At 44.1% G+C, this 22,625-nt stretch overlaps 1 protein-coding gene across 1 annotated transcript in view; it reads right to left on the minus strand.

Moving 5' to 3' along the window:
• LOC132825790 (TRAF3-interacting protein 1-like) overlaps nucleotides 1-22,625 on the minus strand; it is a 262,419-nt gene that overhangs the window by 48,141 nt on the left and 191,653 nt on the right. The window contains exon 2 of the mRNA XM_060841267.1: nucleotides 3,948-4,095. Within this exon, the coding sequence (XP_060697250.1) occupies nucleotides 3,948-4,081 (134 nt within the window). The 5' untranslated portion in view covers nucleotides 4,082-4,095. The remainder of the gene's footprint in view (nucleotides 1-3,947; nucleotides 4,096-22,625) is intronic.

The raw sequence follows: 22,625 nt of genomic DNA on the forward strand, positions 1-22,625 counted from the left end.
GAGTGATGCTGGATGGAGTGAGTACAGACTGGAGTGAGTGTGGATAGAGTGAGTATAGACAGGAGTGATGCTGGATGGAGTGAGTACAGACAGGAGTGATGCTGGATGGAGTGAGTACAGACTGGAATGAGTGTGGATAGAGTGAGTACAGACAGGAGTGATGCTGGATGGAGTGAGTACAGACTGGAGTGAGTGTGGATAGAGTGAGTATAGACAGGAGTGATGCTGGATGGAGTGAGTACAGACTGGAGTGAGTGTGGATAGAGTGAGTATAGACAGGAGTGATGCTGGATGGAGTGAGTACAGACTGGAGTGAGTGTGGATAGAGTGAGTACAGACAGGAGTGATGCTGGATGGAGTGAGTACAGACTGGAGTGAGTGTGGATAGAGTGAGTATAGACAGGAGTGATGCTGGATGGAGTGAGCACAGACAGGAGTGAACGTGGATGGAGTGAGCACAGACAGGAGTGACTGTGGATGGAGTGAGTATAGACAGGAGTGATGCTGGATGGAGTGAGTACAGACTGGAGTGAGTGTGGATAGAGTGAGTATAGACAGGAGTGATGCTGGATGGAGTGAGTACAGACTGGAATGAGTGTGGATAGAGTGAGTACAGACAGGAGTGATGCTGGATGGAGTGAGTACAGACTGGAGTGAGTGTGGATAGAGTGAGTATAGACAGGAGTGATGCTGGATGGAGTGAGTACAGACAGGAGTGATGCTGGATGGAGTGAGTACAGACTGGAATGAGTGTGGATAGAGTGAGTACCGACAGGAGTGAGTGTGGATGGAGTGAGTATCAATATGAGTGAGTGTGGATGGAGTCAGCATAGACAGGAGTGAGTGTAGATGGAGTGAGCACAGACAGGAGTGAACGTGGATGGAGTGAGCACAGACAGGAGTGACTGTGGATGGAGTAAGTGTGGATGGAGTGAGTATAGACAGGAGTAGAGTGGATGGAGTGAGCACAGACAGGAGTGAGTGTGGATGGAGTGCGTACAGACAGGAGTGAGTGTGGATGGAGTGAGTGTAGAAAGGAGTGAGTGTGGATGGAGTGATTATGGATGGAGTGACTGTGGGAGGGAGTGAATGTAGATGAGAGTGAACATTGATAGAGTGATCTTCTTTTGTAAAAATGTCCACAACATTACCGTTGCCTGCAAGTTCAAAACATCACTGTGGTTCCCTGGCAGGCTTACCGTCATGCCCCAGCGATGCTCAGTGTAAGCTGCAGGAACAGGCTGCCCAGTTTCCACCACCCTGCAGTCTTGAAGACTCAATATCACATTCAATAATTTTAGACACTGCACACCTACCTCCTTTATGCACCCTGTCATCCCAGGCCTTGTCATGACATGGTCAGCCAACCATTCTCAATGACTCACTGTCCCCATGACCAAGTTTCCTCCTTCCCTGGCTTACCATCTCGCATCCCATTGTCTGTCTAACACTCTTTCTCTCTCTCTCTCTCTCTAGGCTCTGTCTCCATCATATTCCACCCACTGCCCACCCCAATACTCTGTCTTTATTATATATGCCACCTTTTCTTAGCCACAATCATTTGTGTGGAAGGGTCACTGGACCCCAAACATTAATTGTCCTGTCTTTCTCCAGAGGATGGTGATGGAGGGTTGCTTTTCAGACTGGAGGCCTGTGACCAGCAGTGTGCCACAAAGATTGTGCTGGGTCCACTGCTTTTCATCAGTTATGTCAGTGATTTGGATGTGAACATAGGAAGTATGGTTAGCAAGTTTGCAGATGACACCAAAATTGGAGATGTAGCAGACAGGAAAGAAGATTACCTCACAGTACAATGAGACTATGATCAGATGGCCAATAGGCCGAGAAGTGGCAGATGGAGTTTAAGTTAGTTACATGTGAGGTGCTGCATTTTGGAAAGGCAAATCAGGCCAGACTTCTACACTGAATGGGAAGGTCCTGGGGAGTGTTGCTGAACAAAGAGATGTTGAAGTGCAGATTCATAATTGCTTGAAAGTGATGTCCCAGGTAGACAGGATAAGTGAAGAAGGAATTTGGTATGCCTGCCTTTTTTTGGTCAGTACATTGAGTATAGGAGTTGGGAGGTCATGTTGTGGGTGTACAGGACAATGGTTATGCCAGTTTTGGAATACTGCGTTCAATTTCGGTCTCATTGCTATGAGAAGGATGTTGTGAAATTTGAAAAGGTTCAGAAAAGATTTACAAGGATGCTGGAGGATCTGAGCTATAGGGAGAGAGTGAATAAGTTGGGGCTGTTTTCCCTGGAGCATCGGAGGCTAAGGGGTGACCTTACAGAGGTTTATAAAATCATAGTTGAAAAGGGTGGTGCTGGAAAAGCACAGCAGGTCAGGCAGCAACCGAAGAACAGGAGAGTCGAAGTTCCGGGCAAAAACCCTTCATCAGGAAACATGAGCACTGGTTGAAAATGCATTGAGTAGTACTGTTCTAGTAAAGAGATTCACGTTCAATCTCTTTAGCACATTGAAATCTCGAAATGTATGGCAACTGTGTGTAGAATAGCAGGGGAATATGTCACTTTGTACGTCGTGATATAGTATCCAATGAAATAAGTGAGTCTTCATTCAAAAAAGCCTAAATGAAGTTAGATATGAAGCATGGCATAATGATTGTCTTTGGGATTTGCAATTTATGCAATCAGGGCATTATTGCATACACTTAACAAGGCAGGATGTTAGAGGCATTAATGGCACCCATGCATAGGGATGTAAAGGAAAAGAAGCAGATTACTTCAAAACTACATCCAAGAGTTTGCATATCTATCTTGTTATAACTGGTCTATCGCTATAGTTTCATTAAAGGTCCTCGTCAATAAAGTTGTTCTTTACAACTAAGAAACACCTTATTTTTCATTTTCTTCAATAAATTAAAGGATACAAGAATACTGCACTAATCTTATCAAATATATTAATAGAAAATGAGACATATCTGAAAAAAGACAGGAGAAAGCCATCGAGTTCTTTGGTAAGTGTTCCATTGGCGACTGAGTTTAATGAAACCTTGGCTCTGAATGAAGACTTTTTTTTAACGTACAGACTAGATTTGGCCTCTCAACTGTAACTTATCATAAATAGAGAAAGTAATACTCAACAAAACAATGGAAAGATCAATAAGAATTGGATTGGGAGCGTCAGCTAGATTCTAATGGACAACAAAGGAGAATTGACCAATGAGGGATTTAGGAATATGTGTGCGAATCTGAATATTGCAGCAATGTGCACAGAGACAGGAAGTTCATTTAGAATAGGATCTGGGACAGTCCTGTATCAATGTCATGCGTTTCTCCTTTCTTGACTTCTCCTGTAGAGTCAAGCTGCTCATGGTACTGCAAACCTGGCTTGACTGCAGCCCCCTGAGGAACCAGCACCGTCATCGGTTTCCAAAATGGTCAGCCTAGTGGCCCTACACCTGGACCAAGAGGCCCAAGTTCACTAATCCAGAGGTGTGCAATAACATCTCTGAACAGGTTGATTAGAAATTATCTACCAAGATGTGTTACGGTGTCCTATGGCACAGTAGTAATTCCCCTACCCCTGAGTCGGGGAGGGTTGTATTTGAATGTTTTGAGTATAGATGCTAGCTTTGTAGAAAGCAATAAACAATCTCATCAAAGTCTTTCATCTCTATGTATGCTCTGCTAATAGGTTTGGAAGGCTAACAGTGGTTGTGCATAGGGAGCAATGAAGATGACAGCACCAGTTTACTCTACAGCTGCTGGTTACACAAACATGTTGAGCTAGGTTCTCAGAATGGAAAGATTAATCCATTAAAGCTATATCCCTTTCTGAGTGTGTCTGTGTAAAAGGAAATCCCGGGCCGTGATCAGACTCAGACCTCCTGAAATTCCAGGGCAATGTTCAGGATCTGGTTTAAGACCAAACCCTGTGATGGTCCTTTCTGCTCAGTGACCCAAAGTAGCTGTCTTTTACCTGGTGTCATTCTGCATCTGGTACTTTGCATATTCCATGGCACTACTGATGTAAGAGCCACTCCACAGAGCAATGTAGAAGTGATGATAGAAAGTGAGCGAGGCCTGCACGGGAACTGGTTTAATCTGTATCATCACAGAAGTAGCTCCTGTTGAAAGATGAGAGACAGGTTGAGTATGTCAGAGCTAAGGCTTCCTGCTCACGCTGGCTGATGGCCCCAGCTGGTGCTTCCAGTTCTGTCCTGTAATTTACTCTGCACTTTGATAAACCCTCCGTTGTTCCCTCAGAGATAAAAGAGATGGTAGCATGGTGGTACTGTAAGAACCAGTAACCCAGAGGACTTGAATAATGACCTGGAGACATGATTCAAATCCCAACACATCAGGTAGGGTCGTTTAAATTTGTCGTATAATTCTGGAATGAAATGCTCATTAATAACGATCATGAAATTGTTGGATTGTTTTTAAAAAGCCATCTGGTTAACTGATGTCCTTCAGAGTAGGAAATCTGCCATCCTGTCCTGGTCTGGCTTACATGTGAGTCTAGCCCCACAGCATTGTGATTGATTCTTACCTGCTGAGAATAAGCCATTTGTTTGGAGATGGTCTATCATCAAATGACCGAGGGATATAATGAAGAAATGCTGCCCTTGTCAATGACATTCAAATCCCAAGACTGAATTTAAAAATGGTTAATTGAATAACACTTGGTATACATCCACCCTCAGCCTGGGTGGTTTGGCCAATTATTCTGAGTGGAGATCCTCCCATAGAAATCCCCACTTCAGCCCCATGGAGGTGGACCCTTCTCTCATGGACAGGTCATTGACAGACACCAATGGGTATTGGCAAAGACTTCACCCACGGTGCAATCTCAGAGCTCCCACTTTCAAAAGACAGGCTGCGATTAAGTTGAAGATCTTGACAGACGCCTTGTTGCTATCACTGGCCTCAGGTTTAAACTGCACTTGGAACTGTGCAATATCCACGTGCAGCCTAAACCAACACAGTGTTGGTGCTCTGCAGTCAGGGAGAGAGATGTGTCTGAGCTACAATCCCAGCAGATGGTACTATTGGATAGGTCAGATCCCAACATGAAACCTGGCTTGACAGACCATTTGTATTCATTACTTAGCATGGTGGTCAGTCACTATGAAATATTCATACAAAGCTGCAGATTTTCTTAACGACAAAACAGATGTGTATTACTTAAAAGAACGATAAAGCAAAAACCCAAACTACTTAAATATAGGAGATAGAATGATCTCAAAGCACACGGCAAAACAAAGTCTCAGTCTGTTTCTGATACTTTTTATGACACAGGCTCAAGTCTTGAGAAATTAGACCTGATCTCAATCTCTTAAGATCCCTCTTAACTCTCTCCTTACAGTTTTGTTGCTGTGGACCTTGGATAGAATTTGATGACACGTCTATTGACATGAATCTTTTCACAAATCTGAGAGCAACTTCAGATTTCTAACCAAATTCTGCCAGTTTGGAAGCTTCACAAATGAAACCCTTCTGTTCAGGTGACGTACCCTGAACGGCCCTGACTTCTATATAGAAGAGAAACTAACCTTGCTTCTAAACATGATCCTGGTGCCTTCTGAACTGAATTAGAAAAAAAAACTTGTTCTAAACTCTTCTGCACAGAAAATAAAGCTAATGGCCTTGCATGAGTAATCTATCTGTTGGAAACCCAAAAATATAAACATCTTTCTGTTGACAAGACAGAGGACTACAATCACATGCTTTCTGAAAAATGCTGGATGTAGTGACTTTCTGGAAGGATTCTTGAACTTTGTTGTTTTTTTTTAAAGAAAGTAACTACCTCTATTGTGAAATTCAAATTCCAAAAATGACATCAACATTTATAAATTATCCACCATTTTTCACACTCAGGTTTACCTTAGCTCTGTCAGGCTCTCACTGGGACTTGGTGCAGAGAACAGCTGCTGGCCCCATCAGATGGGCCTGAATTTACTGTCACTTGAGGAATTGTAAAGAAATGTAGTGTGCTCCACCCTGTGCCTTCATCTTTCATCGAGTCTTACAACGCAGGAGGCCCTTTGGCCCATCGGGTCTGTGCCAGCTCGTTAAAATGGCTGTTCAATTAGTCCCACTCCTCTCATCGTTCCTTTTGACCCTCCCATTCTTCTTTTTAATGTATATCTCCAAACTCCTTTTGAATAATTTATTTCTTACAAACTCGTGTAAACTATTGGAGACACATTGTTCCCAGAGATGTGCTGAAGTTTAACCTAGGCCTACTTGCTCCATGCTGAGGAAAGCCTGGTGGAAGCAGCCTGGCCAGCCAAATACATGTGGCAGTCCATGTTTCTGAATTGTTCAGAGGACTCCAGTCTTACGTGAGGATGCTGTCTGACTAATGGTCCATCTCATTGTGTCTCCTATTGAACTTTACTCGGGAGACAAATTTAATGCTATTTGTATGCAATAAATTTGCACAAAGCTGTAGTCTTACAGTTAATGTCCAACCTATTCCAGCGAGCTTTGATATTTAGAAATGAAAATTTGAGTCAAAGACACTCCCTCAAAATCACACTAACAGCAGAATGTCAGGGGTACAGAAGGTCAAAGTAATAAATGATTGTGAATGTTTGAGGATGGTACGTGAATGGAATGAGCTGCCAGAGGAAGAGGTGGAGGCTGGTACAATTACAACATTTAAAAGGCATCTGGATGGGTATATGAATAGGAAGGGTTTGGAAGAATATGGGCCAAGTACTGGACTAGATTAGGTTGGGATATCTGGTCGGCATGGACGAGTTGGATCGAAGGTCAGTTTCTGTGCTGTACATCTCTATGACTCTATAACAGTACAAAAAAACCAAACCGGAACTGTAGACTGATTTTGTGGTACTGTGTGACTAACTGTCCCTCATTAATCTGTTAGTCCCTGTAGAACTGTAACACTGTAAGGAGTCAGGGTCTGTGTATCTATACCCCAGTCCTGCGGAACGGTGTCCAAGTAATCAGGGCTTGTGTGACTTTACTCTAGTTCTGTGCATCTGCATCCCAGTTCTTGTACCCCAGCAAGTAGCCAGCACATGTGGAACTCTAACAAGTCAGGTGCTAGCACTTTTCATTTATAACCCAGTAAGCACTAGCATCTTTAAAGCAGCAGAGCTCCATTTGCCATTCCACATTAGTTCTTGAAGTTACTCAGTGGTTCCAGCACACTGTAATTACCTCCAGCCCAAGTCTCTCCTCACGCCTGCAGTCCGGACTCCCGATGATAGCAGGCCCACTGCTTGGTCTCCTGGCAGCAGTAATCCCAGAGCCTGGACGTTTAGCGGCGGTAGTAGGCCTGGGGCCTACATTCATGATGATGTCAGAACTGGGGACTCCTGGAGGCAGTAGGCCCAGAGCCTGGACTCTTGGCAGCATCAGCAAGGTGATGGCAGTGTCAGAGCCAGGGACTCCTGGGGAACTGACGCTGTGTCATTGCTGTTCCTGGAACGGGACTCCTTGAGGACTGAGAACATCCTGCAGAGACCTCATAGAAGCCCTGAAGCTGTGCTTGAGACCTCCGTTTGAACAGAAGATGAACTCTAATTTAACATAATTATTTCTATTTAACATAATTGTATGTCAAAATGGCACCGGATACGCCTTTCACTGTATCTTCAAGATATATGTGACAATAAATCATTCATTCAATCATTCATGAGGTGGATTTGCTTCTATTTTGATTCGATGGGTTCTGAGGACGATGAAAAATCCAATGTGTGATCTCCAGACTCTGCCACAGGCAGGGTAGCTGGTGTTGAAGGTTTGTCTGGATGGGATTATTTTGGAATTTGTATATTTTTTCTGTGCCTCAGCGTGACTACTCACATCTCCTAAGCAGTTTCCTGATGAGTATGGTCCTTTTCCAAATAAGCCTTGTCCATTTTGTTTGTTTGCAAGGCCAGGGGCTCCCATGTTTCAGCGGGAATGTTTGATCTCTCCAGGGATATTTCGAGACATTCCCAAAAGGCTATCCTCTGGGAGTTTCCCACCACATTTCAGTTTTGAAAGGGCCTCCAATGCATGACAAAAGCCACTGTAATGTCTGTCAGAGGGTCAGTGTGCAGATGCGTGTGTGCTCACTCAGAGAATGAACTCTGGGTCATTGCTGACTCCTTGTCAAAGCTGATGAGAAGATGGATCTTTCACTAAACCCCAGCAAAATACGGTCCTCTTACAACCAGTAAAACACCCTGCCTACCTTACATCAACTGAGATGAACATGCGAGATCCTGGAAAATGTGGATCACCTTGTGTGCGTCAGAAGCCTCTGCTTGATGGAAGGATGCCTATATTTATCCTCGCCCATTTGCCAGCTCAGCCTTCAGCTGATTATTGGGAACAGCATTTGAGAATCTCAAACTTGAGACTAAGGACATGGCAGCAGAGATCTCTGCCTCCTACAGGCTGGGACAACCTACCCGAGGCATCTCAAAACACTGGAGAAGTGCTTTCCCAAGATCCTCTAAATCCAGTGGCAAAGAGGTTGATCCAGCTGCAGCTTCCTCTCCCAAGCTAAATTGCACAGCAACGGGTCACTAATCATTCAAAAGCAGCTCTCTGGCCTGGAAATGTCATTTTTATGATTGACAGCAGACTCTCAAAACAACTGCACAAAGTATTTACTATACTGAGCACATGCAGGCATTCAAGAGTTAACTGAAGTCGGGACGAGGGTACAGAATTTGTGATTTGTGTTATCAGGATCGTTTGTTGAGTTAGCCACAGCCTATTCAGGCCTTGGGTACAGCCTCCTTGCTGTGATTTGCGGGGAAACTGGTTATCTCTCTAATCTATGCTGTTTATCTGGCCCACAGTACTGACTGGCACACAGTCTTTCAGTCACAGTGACAGGGTGGCAGTTACGTGTAGGAGCAGCTAACATTGAGGTGCAACGTCCTGAAGAACTGACATTCGACAAGGACACAACTTACAAGGATGGAAACACCATCTAGCTCCAAAGAGAGGATACACTATGAGTCCTCGATGGCTAACATCATGGCAGTGAGCAAAGGCAGCCACCTGGCATCGCAGGTGAGTGTTGGGAATTTTGCTGAACTTTATAGTATGCTCAAACTGCAGGGAGAGGATGTTAATGTAAAACAGGCTGAAAGACTCGGAGACTAGAAGGCCCAAAGTCTAGAGGCCAGTGTGAGAAGAGTTTGGCACGTCGTGGCCCTGTTCCAATCACCCAACTGTCAGGAAGAAGCAGATGTTGAAGTTAATGTCGCAGCCAGGACCGGAAGAGAGATTTTTACAATAATGTGGCTACAAAACGCTAGCGCGACCACACTTGGAATATTGTGTACAGTTCTGGTCCCAATATTTCGGGAAGGATGTGGAAGCACTGGGAAAGGTGCAGAGGAGATTTACCAGGATGTTGCCTGGTCTGGAGGGAAGGTCTTATGAGGAAAGGCTGAGAGACTTGAGTCTGTTCTCATTGGAAAGAAGAAGGTTAAGGGGGGGATTTGATAGAGACATACAAGATGATCAGAGGGTCAGATAGGGTAGACAGTGGAAGTCTTTTTCCAAGGATGATGACATCAGCTTGTAGGAGGGACAGAACTACAAATTGAGGGGTGATAGATTTAAGACAGAGGTCAGAGCCAGGTTCTTTACTCAGAGAGTGGTAAAGGCGTGGAATGCCCTGCCTTCCAATGTAGTTAACTTAGCCACATTAGGGAGATATGAACAATCCCTGGATAAGCACATGGATGATGATGGGATGGTGTAGGGGGACGAGCTGAGAATAGTTCACAGGTCGGTGCAACATCGAGGGCTGAAGGGCCTGTTCTGTGCTGTATTGTTCTATGTTCTATTCTGGATAGGGTGAATAGGCAAGGTCTTTTACCCAGGGTAGGGGAGTCCAAAACTTGGCCTCATAGGTTTAAGGTGAGAGGGGAAAGATTGAAAAGGGACCTAAGGGACAATGTTTTCACACAGAGGATGATGCGTACATGGAACAAGCTGAAGAAGAAGTGGTGGAGGCTGGTACAATTACAATATTTAAAAGGCATCTGGATGGGTATATGAATAGGAAGGGTTTAGAGGGGTATGGACCAAATGTGAGCAAATGGGACCAGATTAATTTTGGATATCTGGTTAGCATGGACGAGTTGGACCGAAGGGTCTGTTTCTGTGCTGTACTCCTCCATGACTCTGTTCTCCTTTCTGAAACAGAGTAAAACTATGCAGACACTGTGGACCTTCCAGGAGGATAGCGAAACTAATGATGAAGGACAGTAGTGCAGGATATTGAATGAGTGGACTCAACTGAAGGTGACTGAGTGGCAAGCATTGAATTCTGAGCAGTCAGTCCCTTTTGTGGAACAGGCAATGTGAGAGGACATTGCCTGTACCCAGCTGAGAGCCCATGTCCCACTCTCACATGGCACATGCCAAGGAGAGTGGCTTTCAAGAGAAAGAGCACTCTGAGTTTACCATTGAGGGTGAGGTGGGCAATGACAATGCCGGTAACTGCAGATGGCATCTGAAGCTTCAGTGTCTTTAGTTGTTCCTCCTGCAACCAGTAACTGAACAATATCTCAACAGGAACGATCCAACTGGGAGCACCAGCCACCAGCCACCCAGGCGGAGAGCTGCTGTCACTCCCAGAAAGCCACCCAGGCGGAGAGCTGCTGTCACTCCCAGAAACATCCCTTGGGCACTGAGACAAATGGACGGCTGGTAAAGAGTGGAGCAGGCAGCTCAGCAGAGTCCCTGCTGGTCCTCGATGATGGAGCTCACCTGTCTGTTGTAGAGAAAGATGGGGGACAGTACACAGGATTAATTTCCTTGGCCAAAGGTGTGAGCCTTGCAGATGAAGGGTGTCAGGCCAAGGTTGCTCCAACAGGAGGTGAATTTGGGGAAAATAAAAATGAGCACAAAAGGCCTGTGCTGCCTGACAATAGATCTGACACAGCCTTGCACATGACAGAGGATAGTGAGGAACAGGAATGTCCCATCTGTATTGAACGATATGACTCTGGCACTCACAAGCAGGCCTTGCTGAACTGCAACCATAGCTTTTGTGACAGCTGTGTGAAAAGCATTATGGAGGAGGCAGCAGTGAGCAACACCAGCCAGATCTGCTGCCCCATCTGTCGCCAGAGAACCCCAATGCCTGAGTGGGAAATCCGTCAGCTTCAGGAAGAGGTGACGTGTTTAAATGGGGCAGTGGCTGGCAGACTGGTCATGCTGCCCACACCCGCAGCCCCACGGGGAAGGCCATGCTGGAGGCTGGAGCAGGCCTTCCGGCAGCGTTTGTTGACCACTCGGAGGTGTGGATACCTGCCATGCCTGAGATACCCATTGTGGGTGGTGAATGCATTAGCACAGTGTGACCAGACATCGCCATATTTTTACCTTTGCTCCATTCTCCTCCTGTACGGGCTGGAATTACTGTGTCTTTCTCTCATTTTCACTCCTGTGATTATCCTAATCTTGCTCTTCACATTACTGGACAAAGAGTGAGCTGATGGCAATATAGGTCACAGACCCAGCCTACAGCAATTAACCTATCGACACATGAATGGTGCAATAACAATCTATAAACATTGCAAATCAATGTTAGACCTGAGTAAGATATTGGAAATCCCAGGGGATGGAATAAAACATGAGAGGCAGGAGGAGCCCAGAGGGGTTAGGTTTAGAGGAGATGGAACCTGGATGTTGGGATGGGAATGCAAGGGAACCAGTGGATCAGGGAGGGAAGTGAACAGAAACTGTTTGGACTGGGATTTAGAGTGAGCAGGAGCTGGTTGGTTTGGGGATTGGAATGTGCAGGAGCTGGTTGGATTGGGGATTGAGGTGAACCGGAGCTGGTTGGATTGGGAATTGGAGTTAATGGGAGCTGGTTAGACTGGAGTGAATGGGAGCTGGTTGGATTGGGAATTGAGGTGAACCGGAGCTGGTTGGATTGGGAATTGGAGTTAATGGGAGCTGGTTAGATTGGGAATTGGAGTAAATGGGAGCTGGTTGGATTGGGAATTGGAGAAAATGGGAGCTGGATGGATTGGGGTTTGGAATGAATGGGAGCTGGTTGGATTGGGAATTGGAGTAAATGGAAGCTGGTAGAATTGAGGATTGTAGTAAACAAGATCTGATTAAATTGGGGTTTGGAGTGAACAGGATCTGGTTAGATTTGGGATTATAATGAGCAGGAGCCGGTTGGATTGGGGATTGAGGTGAACTGGAGCTGGTTGGATTGGGAATAGGAGGGAATGGGAGCTGGTTAGATTGGGGTTTGGAGTGAACGGGAGCTGGTTAGTTTGGGGTTTGGAGTAAATGGGAGCTGGTTGGTTTGGGGTTTGGAGAGAATGGGAGCTAGTTGGACTGGGGATTGGAAAGAATGGGAGCTAGTTAGATTGGGGATTGGAGTGAGTGGGAACTGTTTGGATTGGGGTATGGGGAAAATAGGAGCTGGTTGGTTTAAGGATTGGAGAATGGGAGCTAGTTGGATTCTGGATTGGAGTGAATGGGAGTGGTTGGATTGGGGATTGGAGAGAACGGGAGCCGGTTGGATTGGGATTAAGATGAACTGGAGCTGGTTGGTTTGGGGACTGGAGTGAACGGGAGCTAGTGGATTGGGGATTGGAGTGAATGGGGGCTGGTTAGATCGGGGAATGGTATGAATGGGAGCTGATTTGATTGGGGATTGGAATGAGCAGGAGCCGGTTGAATTGGGGATTGAGGTGAACCGAAGCTGGTTGGTTTGGGGACTGGAGTGAATGGGGCTGGTTGGAATGGGGATTTGAGAGAATGGGAGCTAGTTGGTTTGGAGATTGGAGAGAATAGGAGCTGAGTGGATTGTGGATTGGAGAGAATGGGAGCTGGTGGGATTGGGGATTGGTGAGAATGGAAGCTAGTTGGATTGGGGATTGGAGAGAATGTGAGCAGTTGGATTGGGGATTAGAGTGAACAGGAGCTAGTTGGATTGGGGTTTGGAGTGAATGGGAGCTGGTTGGATTTGGGATTGGAATGAGCAGAAGCCGGTTGGATTGGGAATTGAGGTGAACCGGAGCTGGTTGGATTGGGAATTAGAGTGAATGGGAGCTGTTTAGATTGGAGAGAATGGGAGCTGGTTGGATTGGGGATTGGAGAGAATGGGAGCTGGTTGGATTGGGGATTAGAGTGAATGGGAGCTGGTTGGATTGGGGATTAGAGTGAGTGGGAATTGTTTGGATTGGGGATTGGGGAGAACAGGGGCTGGTTGGTTTGGGGATTTGAGAATGGGAGCTAGTTGGATTAGGGATTGGAGTGAATTGGGAACTGTTTGGAATGAGGAATGGGGAGAATAGGAGCTGGTTGGTTCGGGGATTGGAGAACGGGAGCTAGTTGGATTTGCATTGGAGTGAATGGGAGCTGGTTGTATTGGGGATTGGAGTGAATGGGAGCTGTTTGGATTGGGTTTGGAGTGAATGGGAGCAGTTTGGATTGTGGAATGGTGAGAACAGGAGCTGGTTGGATTGGGGATTGGAGTGAACAGGAGCTAGTGGATTGGGGGCATGGGGTGAACAGGATTTGGTTGGATTGGGGACTGGAGTGAACGGGAGCTAGTTGGATTAGGGGCATGGGGTGAACAGGAGTTGGTTCAATTGGGGACACGGGGTGAAAAGGAGTTGGGGATTAGAATGTGCAGGAGCTGGTTGGATTGGGGATTGGGTGAGGAGGAGCTTGTTGGAATGGGGAGAACAGCAGCTGGTTGGATTAGAATAAACAGGAGTTGGTTGGCATGGGGACTGGAATGTGCAGGAGCTGGTTGGATTGAGGAATGGAATGAGTAGGAGATGGTTGGATTGGGAATTGGGTGAGCAGGAGATGTTTGGATGGTGGAGAACAGGAGCTGGTTGGTTTGGGATTGGTGTGAACAGAAGCTGATTGTATAAATAAACCTTTTAAAAGCAACACATTTTTAAGATCTTTATTTTATTGCTTCCTAAATTAAATGTAACAGTTAATCAGAGCATCAATCTGTATGAATAATCGAGTGATGGATTAGTGATGGGAATTGGAGCAGATTCAGCTAAAGGTAATTATTATTTCGAAGTTTCACTTCTTTCATGTGTAAATCATGTGTAAACTATCCTGGTCATTCTAACAGGATAGAAAGACTCAACAAACGATCAAGGTATTTTTCAATGTATAATTTCAGTTATATCACACCGTAAACTTTTGCAATAAATTCTGCGTCTTACAATTGTGTCCTCCACAACTACCTGATGGAGTGACACTCCGAAAGCTAGTGCTTCCAATAAAACCTGTTGGACTATAACCTGGTGTTGTGTGATTTTTAACTTTGTACACCCCAGTCCAACACCAGCATCTCCAAATCATGTGCTGAACAGGTTCACTGTTGAGTTGATATAGTTACTAACTCTGTGTAGAAACTGTCAGCATTCTAAATTAGACTGTTTGGAATCAGTCATTTTAAGGAGACAGTACTGTGCTACTTTGTAGGGAACTGGCTACCTGCATGTGTGAGTTGGAAAGGCTTAGTGTTCTGGTGTATGGATAGAGTGGAAGGCAGGAATGCCAAACCAAACTTCATTTCAAGGCCTGAAACAGCACTTAGAGTCAGAGAGTCATCGAGATACACAGCAAGGAAACAGACCCTTCGGTCCAACTCGTCCATGCCAACAGGATATTCCAACTTAATCCAGTCCCGTTTGCCAGCACTTGGCTCATATTCCTCTAAACCCTTCCTATTCATATACCCATCTAGATGCCTTTTAAATTTTGCCATTATACCAGCCTCCACCACTTCCTCTGGCAGCTCATTCCATACATGTACCACACTGTGTGAAAAAGTTGCCCCTCTGGTCCCTTTATATCTTTCCCCTCTCACCCTAAACCTATGTCCTCTAGATCTGGACTCTCCCACCCCAGGGAAAAGACTTTGTCTACTTATCCTATCCATGTCCCTCATGATTTATAAACCTCTATGAGGTCACCCCTCAGCCTCTGACGCTCCAGGGAAAACAGCCCCAGCCTGTTCAGCCTCTCCCTGTAGCTCAAATCCTCCAACCCTGGCAACATCTTTATAAATCTTTTCTGAACCCTTTCAAGTTTCACAACATCCTTCCGGTAAGAAGGAAACCAGAATTGCCTGCAATATTCCACAAGTGGCCTAACCAATGTCCTGTACAGCCGCAACATGACTTCCCAACTCCTGTACTCAGTACTCTGACCAATAAAGGAAAGCATACCAAACACCTTCTTCACTATCCTATCTACCTGCGACTCCACTTTCAAGGAGCTATGAACCTGCACTCCAAGGTCTCTTTGTTCAGCATGACCTTACCATTAAGTGTATAAGTCCTGCTAAGATTTGCTTTCCCAAAATGCAGCACCTCGCAGTTATCTGAATTAAACTCCATCTGCCACTTCGCAGCTCACTGGCCCATCTGATGAAGATCCCGTTGTACTCTGAGGTAACCTTCTCTGCTGTCCACTACATCTCAATTTTGGTGTCATTTATCAGGAGTGAGTATGTATTAATTGGTTGAAACCTACTCTATTTTCAAGTTTTAAGAGCATACACATTGGTGTAGAGTTAATACAATGCATAAAAAGCGCCATAACTAAGTGAATAAATATAAGTAAATAATTAATTTACAACTCATTAAAAATGGCAGTGTAGGTGGTATGTCAAAGCTGCAGTATGTGAGAGCTCATGCGTACCAATATGATCCAGGGGAAAAATATTTGTGCTGAGTGTTTGGTTCAGAGTTCATGAGCTGGAGTCTGAACCACAGACACTGGATTGCATCAGGGAGGGTGAAAACTACCTGGATTCTTTATACCAGGAGCCAGTCACACCTCTTAGGGTACTGTATTCTGATGTGGTCAGTGTGTCAGGGACAAGAGGATGTGACTGCAACTGAGGAATGTTTGGGACCCAGATGACAGGAGTGCAGAAGTATCAGCCCTCCTGAAAACAGGTTTGGATGGAAGTGGGGTCTGAGGCTAAATCAGCATCCTGACATGATACAAGAAGACATTGGGGGGAGCCAAAAGAAACATAGTAGGGTATTAATGGATAGTCAGGGGGATCGACACAGTTCTCTGCAGCAAACAGCATGAGCCCACGTGACTGTGTGGTCTGCCTGGTGTCAGGGTTCAGGTTATCTGCCCTGGGCTGGAGACAAACTTGCAGTGGGAGAAGGAATATCCAGAGGCGTGGTCTATGTAGGCACCAATCACATAGGTAGAGCTAGGAAAGAGACCCTGCATAGCCAGTACGAGGAGCTAGGCACCAAATTAAGATGCAGAACTTCAAAGGTAATAGTCTCAGGATTATTACCTGAGCCATGTGCAAGTTGCCCTCGGGTAAACAATGCTAGAGAGATGAACGTGCAGCCGAAAGGCTGGTGTGGGAGGAATGGAATCCAGTTCATGGGGCACTGGCATCAATATTGGGGAAAGTGGGATGTGTACTGTTGGGACGATCTACACCTGAACCATACTCGGGCTGGTGTTCCTGTGAACCGTATAACTAGGGACATAGAGCAGGTTTTAAACTAAATAGTGGAGCCCGAAAGCCCAAATTTGGGAAGTTGTGGTGAATTAAAGAATGGGAGTAATGCAAGAGAGGATGGAATTAATGTGAGAAATGATATAACAATGACAGGAAGAGACACAGATCTAAGAGCAAATCAACAGATAGAGATGACACGAGTAATAAAAGGGCAAAACCTGAGGCACTGTATTTGAATGCACATAACATTCAAAACAAAGCAGATGAATTAAAAGTACAAATTGAGATACATAGTATGATCCCATGGTCATTAGTGAGACATGGCTGCAGCTTGACCTACACTGGGACCTGAATATTGAAGGGTACGTGACATTTTGGAAGGACAGGAAGCTAGGAAAGGGTGAAGGCGTGACTCTGTTAATTAAAGATCATATTAGTATAATAGAGAGGGATGACCTAAATTCAGAAAACCAGGATATAGAAACAGTCTGGGTAGAGATAGGGAACGATAAAGGCAATAGATCACTTATGGGAGTTGTGCACAGGCGTCTTAACAGTAACTACAAGATATCAAGGAAACACTAACGAGAGCTTGTCAAAAGGGAAGAGTAATTTTGATGGGGCATTTTAACATACATATAGATTGGAAAAGTCAGAGGTAAAAAAAGGAGTCTAGGTGAGGAAGTTATTGAATGTTTCTGGGATATTTGCTTAAACCAACATGTTCTAGCAGCAACCATAGAACAGGCGACAGTAGACCTGGTTTTGATTAATGAAGTAGGATTACTTATTGATCTCATCTGAAATCAGTCTGAGTAGCAACCATCATAGTATATTCTAGCTTGTACATAGGTAAAGGGAGAGACGTGTGGTTCCAAGACGATTATTTTGAATTTAAATAAAGGCCATGAGGGTAGGAAAGCAGAGTTAGTGAAAGTGAACTAGCAACTTAGGTTAACGGATAGGTCAATATAGATGGTGTGGCAAACATTTGGGATATTCCAGAAAGCACAGAGTAGATACATTCCAACAAATAAGAGAAAACATTCTAAGGGACAATCCTCTATCCATAGTTAACTAGAAATATCAAAGATAGTATCAAACTCTTTTCTTTGAGTTTGATACTATCTTTGATATTTTTAGTTAAAATCAAAGAAAAGACATATAATTCTGCAAAGATTAGTGGCAGGTCAGAAGATGAACAGAATGTCAAAAATAAACCCCAAATAATTAGTAAAAGATTAATAAGGAGAGAAAAAAAAATACAGAATGAGAGAAAGTTAGCCAAAAATATAAAAGCAGATAGGAAAATTTCTTCAGCTATTTCAAAAGAAAAGATTTAGTGAAGCAAGTATTGGTCCTGTAGAAATCTGGGGAATTAATAACGGAAGACAAACAGAAAGCAGACAGTTTTACATGCTTTGTGTTGGTCTTCACTAGAGAGGATGCAAGTAACAGCCTGGAAACAGCTGTAAATCAAGAATTGGAAGGGAGAGAGGAAATTAAGAAAATTACAATTACCAGAGAAGTAGGACTGTGTAAATTGTTGGAAGTGTGAGTTGATAAGTTCCAGGTTCTAGTGGATTTCATGCTTGAGTCCTAAAAGAAACAGGCAGGGAAATAGTTGATACGGTGGCTTTAATTTTCAAGAACTCATTAAATTCAGGCAAGGTCCCTTCAGGTTGAAAAATAGCTCATGTGACTCCTTTATTAACAAGGGAGGGAGGCAGAAAGCAGAAAACTACATGCCAGTAAACATCTGCCATAGAGAAAATATTAGAAGCTATATTAAAAATATCACAATAGGAACTTGGAAAAGTTCAAGGTGATCTGGCAGAGCCAACATGGTTTTGTGTAAGGCAAATCATGTTTGAATAATTTATTGAATTTCTTTGAAGAAGTACCCTATGCTGTGGATAAAGGGGAACTAGGAGTGTATGGTACTTAGATTTCAAGAAGGCATTTGATAAAGTGCCATATCAAAGGTTACTGTAGAGAATAAAAGTTCACAGTGTTGGCAGTAATGTATTGGCATTGATTGAATACAGGCTGGGTAATGGAAAACAGAGAGCAGGAATAAGTGGGTCTTTCTCAGGCTGGCAGGATATCACAAGTGGTGTGCCACAAGGGTCAGTGTTGGCACCTCAATGTTTTACAATTTATACAAATGATTTGGATGAAGGGATTGAAGATATGAAGCTAAATTTATTAATGACTCAAAAATAGGTGGGAAAGTGAGTTGTGAAGAGGGCAAAAGGAGCCTAACAAAGGATTCAGAGTGGATAAGGGAGTGAGTAAAGATCTGGCAAAAATGAGTATAATGTGGAAAAGTGTGAAAATTGCAATTTGAGCAGAAAGAATTAAAAAGAAGCATATGGTCTAAATGGGGGAGAGGCTGCAGAGTTCTGAAATGCAGAGAGATCTGGGTGTCCAAATGCATGAATCAAGGAAGGTTGGTAAGAGGGTACAACAATTAAACAGAATGTTATAGTTTACTGTGAGGGGAATTAAATGCAAGAATAAGAGTATGCTTCAATTATACCTGGGCATTGGTGAGACTGCACCTGGAGTACAGTGTACAGTGCTGCTCACTGTACTTAGGGAAGAATGTTAATGCAATTCAGTGAACATACAGCGCTGAAAAGATCTTTCGGCCCATTGAGTCTGCATCAACAATAACTATCACTAAAGGTGCACTAATCCCAATCTCCTGTACTTGTCCCAATTCTTTGAATATTACAATATTTCAAGAACTCATGCAAATATATTTTAAAGGTTGTAAAGTTTAAATACACTTCCCAGGCAGTGTATTCTAGATTCCCACCACTCACTGAGTGAAAACATTTTTCTCAAATCCCTGCCCCTTACCCTAAAACTATGTCCCCTCCAAGAGGAATAGCTGCTCCCTACTCATCCTTTCCAAACACCTCAATGTATAAATCTCAATCATGTCTCCCTACAGTCTTCTCTGCTCTAAAGCAAACAATCCAAGTTTATCTAGTCTCTCCTTATAGTTCAATTTCTCAATTCCAGGCAACATCCTGGTGAACCTCCTCTGTACCCCCTCTACTGCTGCCTTATCTTTCCTGTAGTGAGGTGACCAGAACTGCACACAGTACCCCAGCTGTGACCTAACCAATGCTCTGTACAACTCCAACATTACCTCCATGCTCTTATATTCAGTGCCACGATTGATGAAAGCAAGTGCTCCATACTCTGCCTGAACAATCCTATTTCCATGCTCTGTTGACTTCAGGGATCCAGGATCCTTCTGTTTCTCTAAATTACTGGGCGTTCTGCCATTCATTAATACTCTGTCATCTCGTTTCTTCTTCCAAAGTGTAAAATCCATCCGTCCCTGCTCTGCCATCTGACCAACCCATCGATATCTGCCTGTGACCTACAAGAAGCTTCTTCACTATTGACCACTCTGTCGATCTTGGTGTCGTCTGCAAACTTGCTTAACATACCCTCCACATTGTCATCTATACTCTTTACATACTTAATAGACAATAAGGGACAATATCCCTGTGGGATATCACTGGACATAAGCCTCCAGTCACTCGAATAGCCTTCTACCACTATTCTGTGTGTCCTATTACTAAGCCAGTTTCCGATCCATCTCTCCAAATTTCCTTAAATTCCGTATGCTTTTACCTTCTCAATCAGTCTCCCATGTGGGACCTTGTCAAAAGCCTTGCTAAAAGCCATATTAACTATATTGACTGGACTTCTCTCATCCACACACTTGATCATACTTTCAAAAGATTCTAACAAGTTTGTTAGGCATGACCTCCCTCTGACAATACCTATGCTTTTCCAAGTGGTTATTAATTCTCTCCTTCTGAATTTTCTTCAATAGTTTCCCACCACTGTTGTGAGACTCACTGGTCTGTAATTTTTTGGTTCATCTCTACAAACCTTCTTGAAACCATATTAGCCACCCTCCAGTCCTTGGGCACAACCCCTTGAGCCCATCCAATTTCCTGCCTTGCATCCCACAGCAGCCTGAGATGCAATTCATCCAGACCAGGGGATTTGTTTGTTGTTAAGCCGGTCAGAGCCTCCGATACCTCCCCACTTCCTACATTAAACTGTGTAGGTTCCTCACAGTCCCTTTTCCTGAATTCCGTACCAATGTTCTCCTTTTCCAGAGTGAAGATCAAAGCAAAGTATTCATTCAACATTCTTCCAATGTCCTGCAGCTTCACAGAAAGGTTTCTCTCTTGATCTCTAATGGGCCCTATTCTTTCCCCAGTTAACCTCTTCTCTTTAATGTATTTATAAAGTATCTTAAGATTCTCCCTAATTATGTTTGCAAGTCCTTAATCATGCCTCCTTTCTGCTCTTCTAATTGCTTTCTTAAGTTCCCTCTTACACGTCCTATACTCCTCTTAGGGCTACAACTAAATTGCTCCCTTTGGACTATCTCTTTTTCATCATCTAGTCCAATATCGTCCGAGACATCCATGATCTTCTGAACTTATTGCTGTTGCATTTCCTCCTGAAATGTACATGTTGGACCTGCACTCTCCCCAGGTTTGTTTTGAATGCACCCCCTCCGCACTGTTCCACTGTTGATTTGCCCTCGAGGAGATGTTCCCAGTCAACTTTGGCCAGGTCCTGTTTTGATTTTAATAAAATCTGCCTTCCCCCAATCCAAAGTCGTCTTTCCTTGACTAATATCTGGACAGGCTGGGCCAGTATATGCAGTCTAGAAGAGTCAGAGATTAATTGAAACATATATGATCTTGGGGGTACATGACTAGGTAGATGTTGAAAGCATGCTTCCTCTTGTGGGAGAATCTAGAACTAGGAGTCAGAGTTTAAAAATAAGGGCCATCCATTTAAAACAGAGAAGAGGAAACTTTGTTTTCCTCTGAAGGTTGAGAGTCTTTGGAATTCCCTTCCATAAAGGCAGTTGATGCAGGATCATTAAATATTTTTAAGGAAGATGTAGATAGAATCGTGATTACCAAAGGGATGAAAGATCACTGAGAGATATGCAGAAATGCAGAGATGATGTTAAAATCAGGTCAGCCATAACCTTACTGAATGGCACAGCTGGTCCAAACAGTGATCATGTACAGGGAGAAAGTGAGGTCTGCAGATGCTGGAGATCAGAGCTTAAAAATGTGTTGCTGGAAAAGCGCAGCAGGTCAGGCAACATCAAAGAAACAGGAGAATCAATGTTTCAGGCATAAGCCCTTCTTCAGATTCCTGAAGAAGGGCTTATGCCCGAAACGTCGATTCTCCTGTTCCTTTGATGCTGCCTGACCTGCTGCGCTTTTCCAGCAACACATTTTTAAGCAGTGATCATGTACAGTTACACAGTGAAGAGCCTGATGAATAAACTGCAATCCTGTGCACTTATGCAGTGAATAATCCATCAGCAATGAGTAACTCTGATATTGCTAGTCAACTCCAGTGAATGTTAGCAAGTTTTGAGAATATTTGTAGCACAGGTTGAGTTCTGCATGTACGTTTGCTCCCTGAGCTGGAAGGTTCATTTTCAGACATTTCGTCACCATACCAGATAACATCATCAGTGAGCCTCCGGTGAAACACTGGTGTTAGCGACCCACTTTCCATTTGTGTTTAGGTTTTCTTGTGTTGGTGCCGTCATTCCTGTGGTGATGCTATTTCCCGTGGTGTTGTCATTTCCTGTTCTTTTTCTCAGAGGGTGGTGAATGGGGTCCAAGTCAATGTGCTTTTTAATAGAGTTCCAGTTGGAATGCCATACTTCTAGGAATTCTCTGCTTGGTTTGTCCTAGGATGGATGTGTTGTCCCAGTTGAAGTGGTGTTCTTCCCCGTCTGTATGTAAGGATGCTAGTGAGAGTGGATCATGTCTTTTCGTGGCTAGTTGATGCTCATGATCATTAGGATACATGAACACCAACTCGCCACAAAAAGACATGACCCTCTCTCACGAGTATCCTTACATACAGATGAGGAAGGACACCACTTCGACTGGGACAACACGTCTATCCTAGGACAAACCAAACAGAGACACGCATGAGAATTTGACTGCATGACATAATCAACCCAAGGAAACCTAAACACAAAAATAGAAAGTGGGTCACTAATGCCAGTGCTTCACTGGAGGCTCACTGATGATGCCACCTAGTATGGTGGCGAAACACCTGAAAATAAACCTTCAGCTCAGT

This window comes from Hemiscyllium ocellatum, chromosome 21, assembly GCF_020745735.1.
Source record: "Hemiscyllium ocellatum isolate sHemOce1 chromosome 21, sHemOce1.pat.X.cur, whole genome shotgun sequence".
NCBI lineage: Eukaryota > Metazoa > Chordata > Chondrichthyes > Orectolobiformes > Hemiscylliidae > Hemiscyllium > Hemiscyllium ocellatum.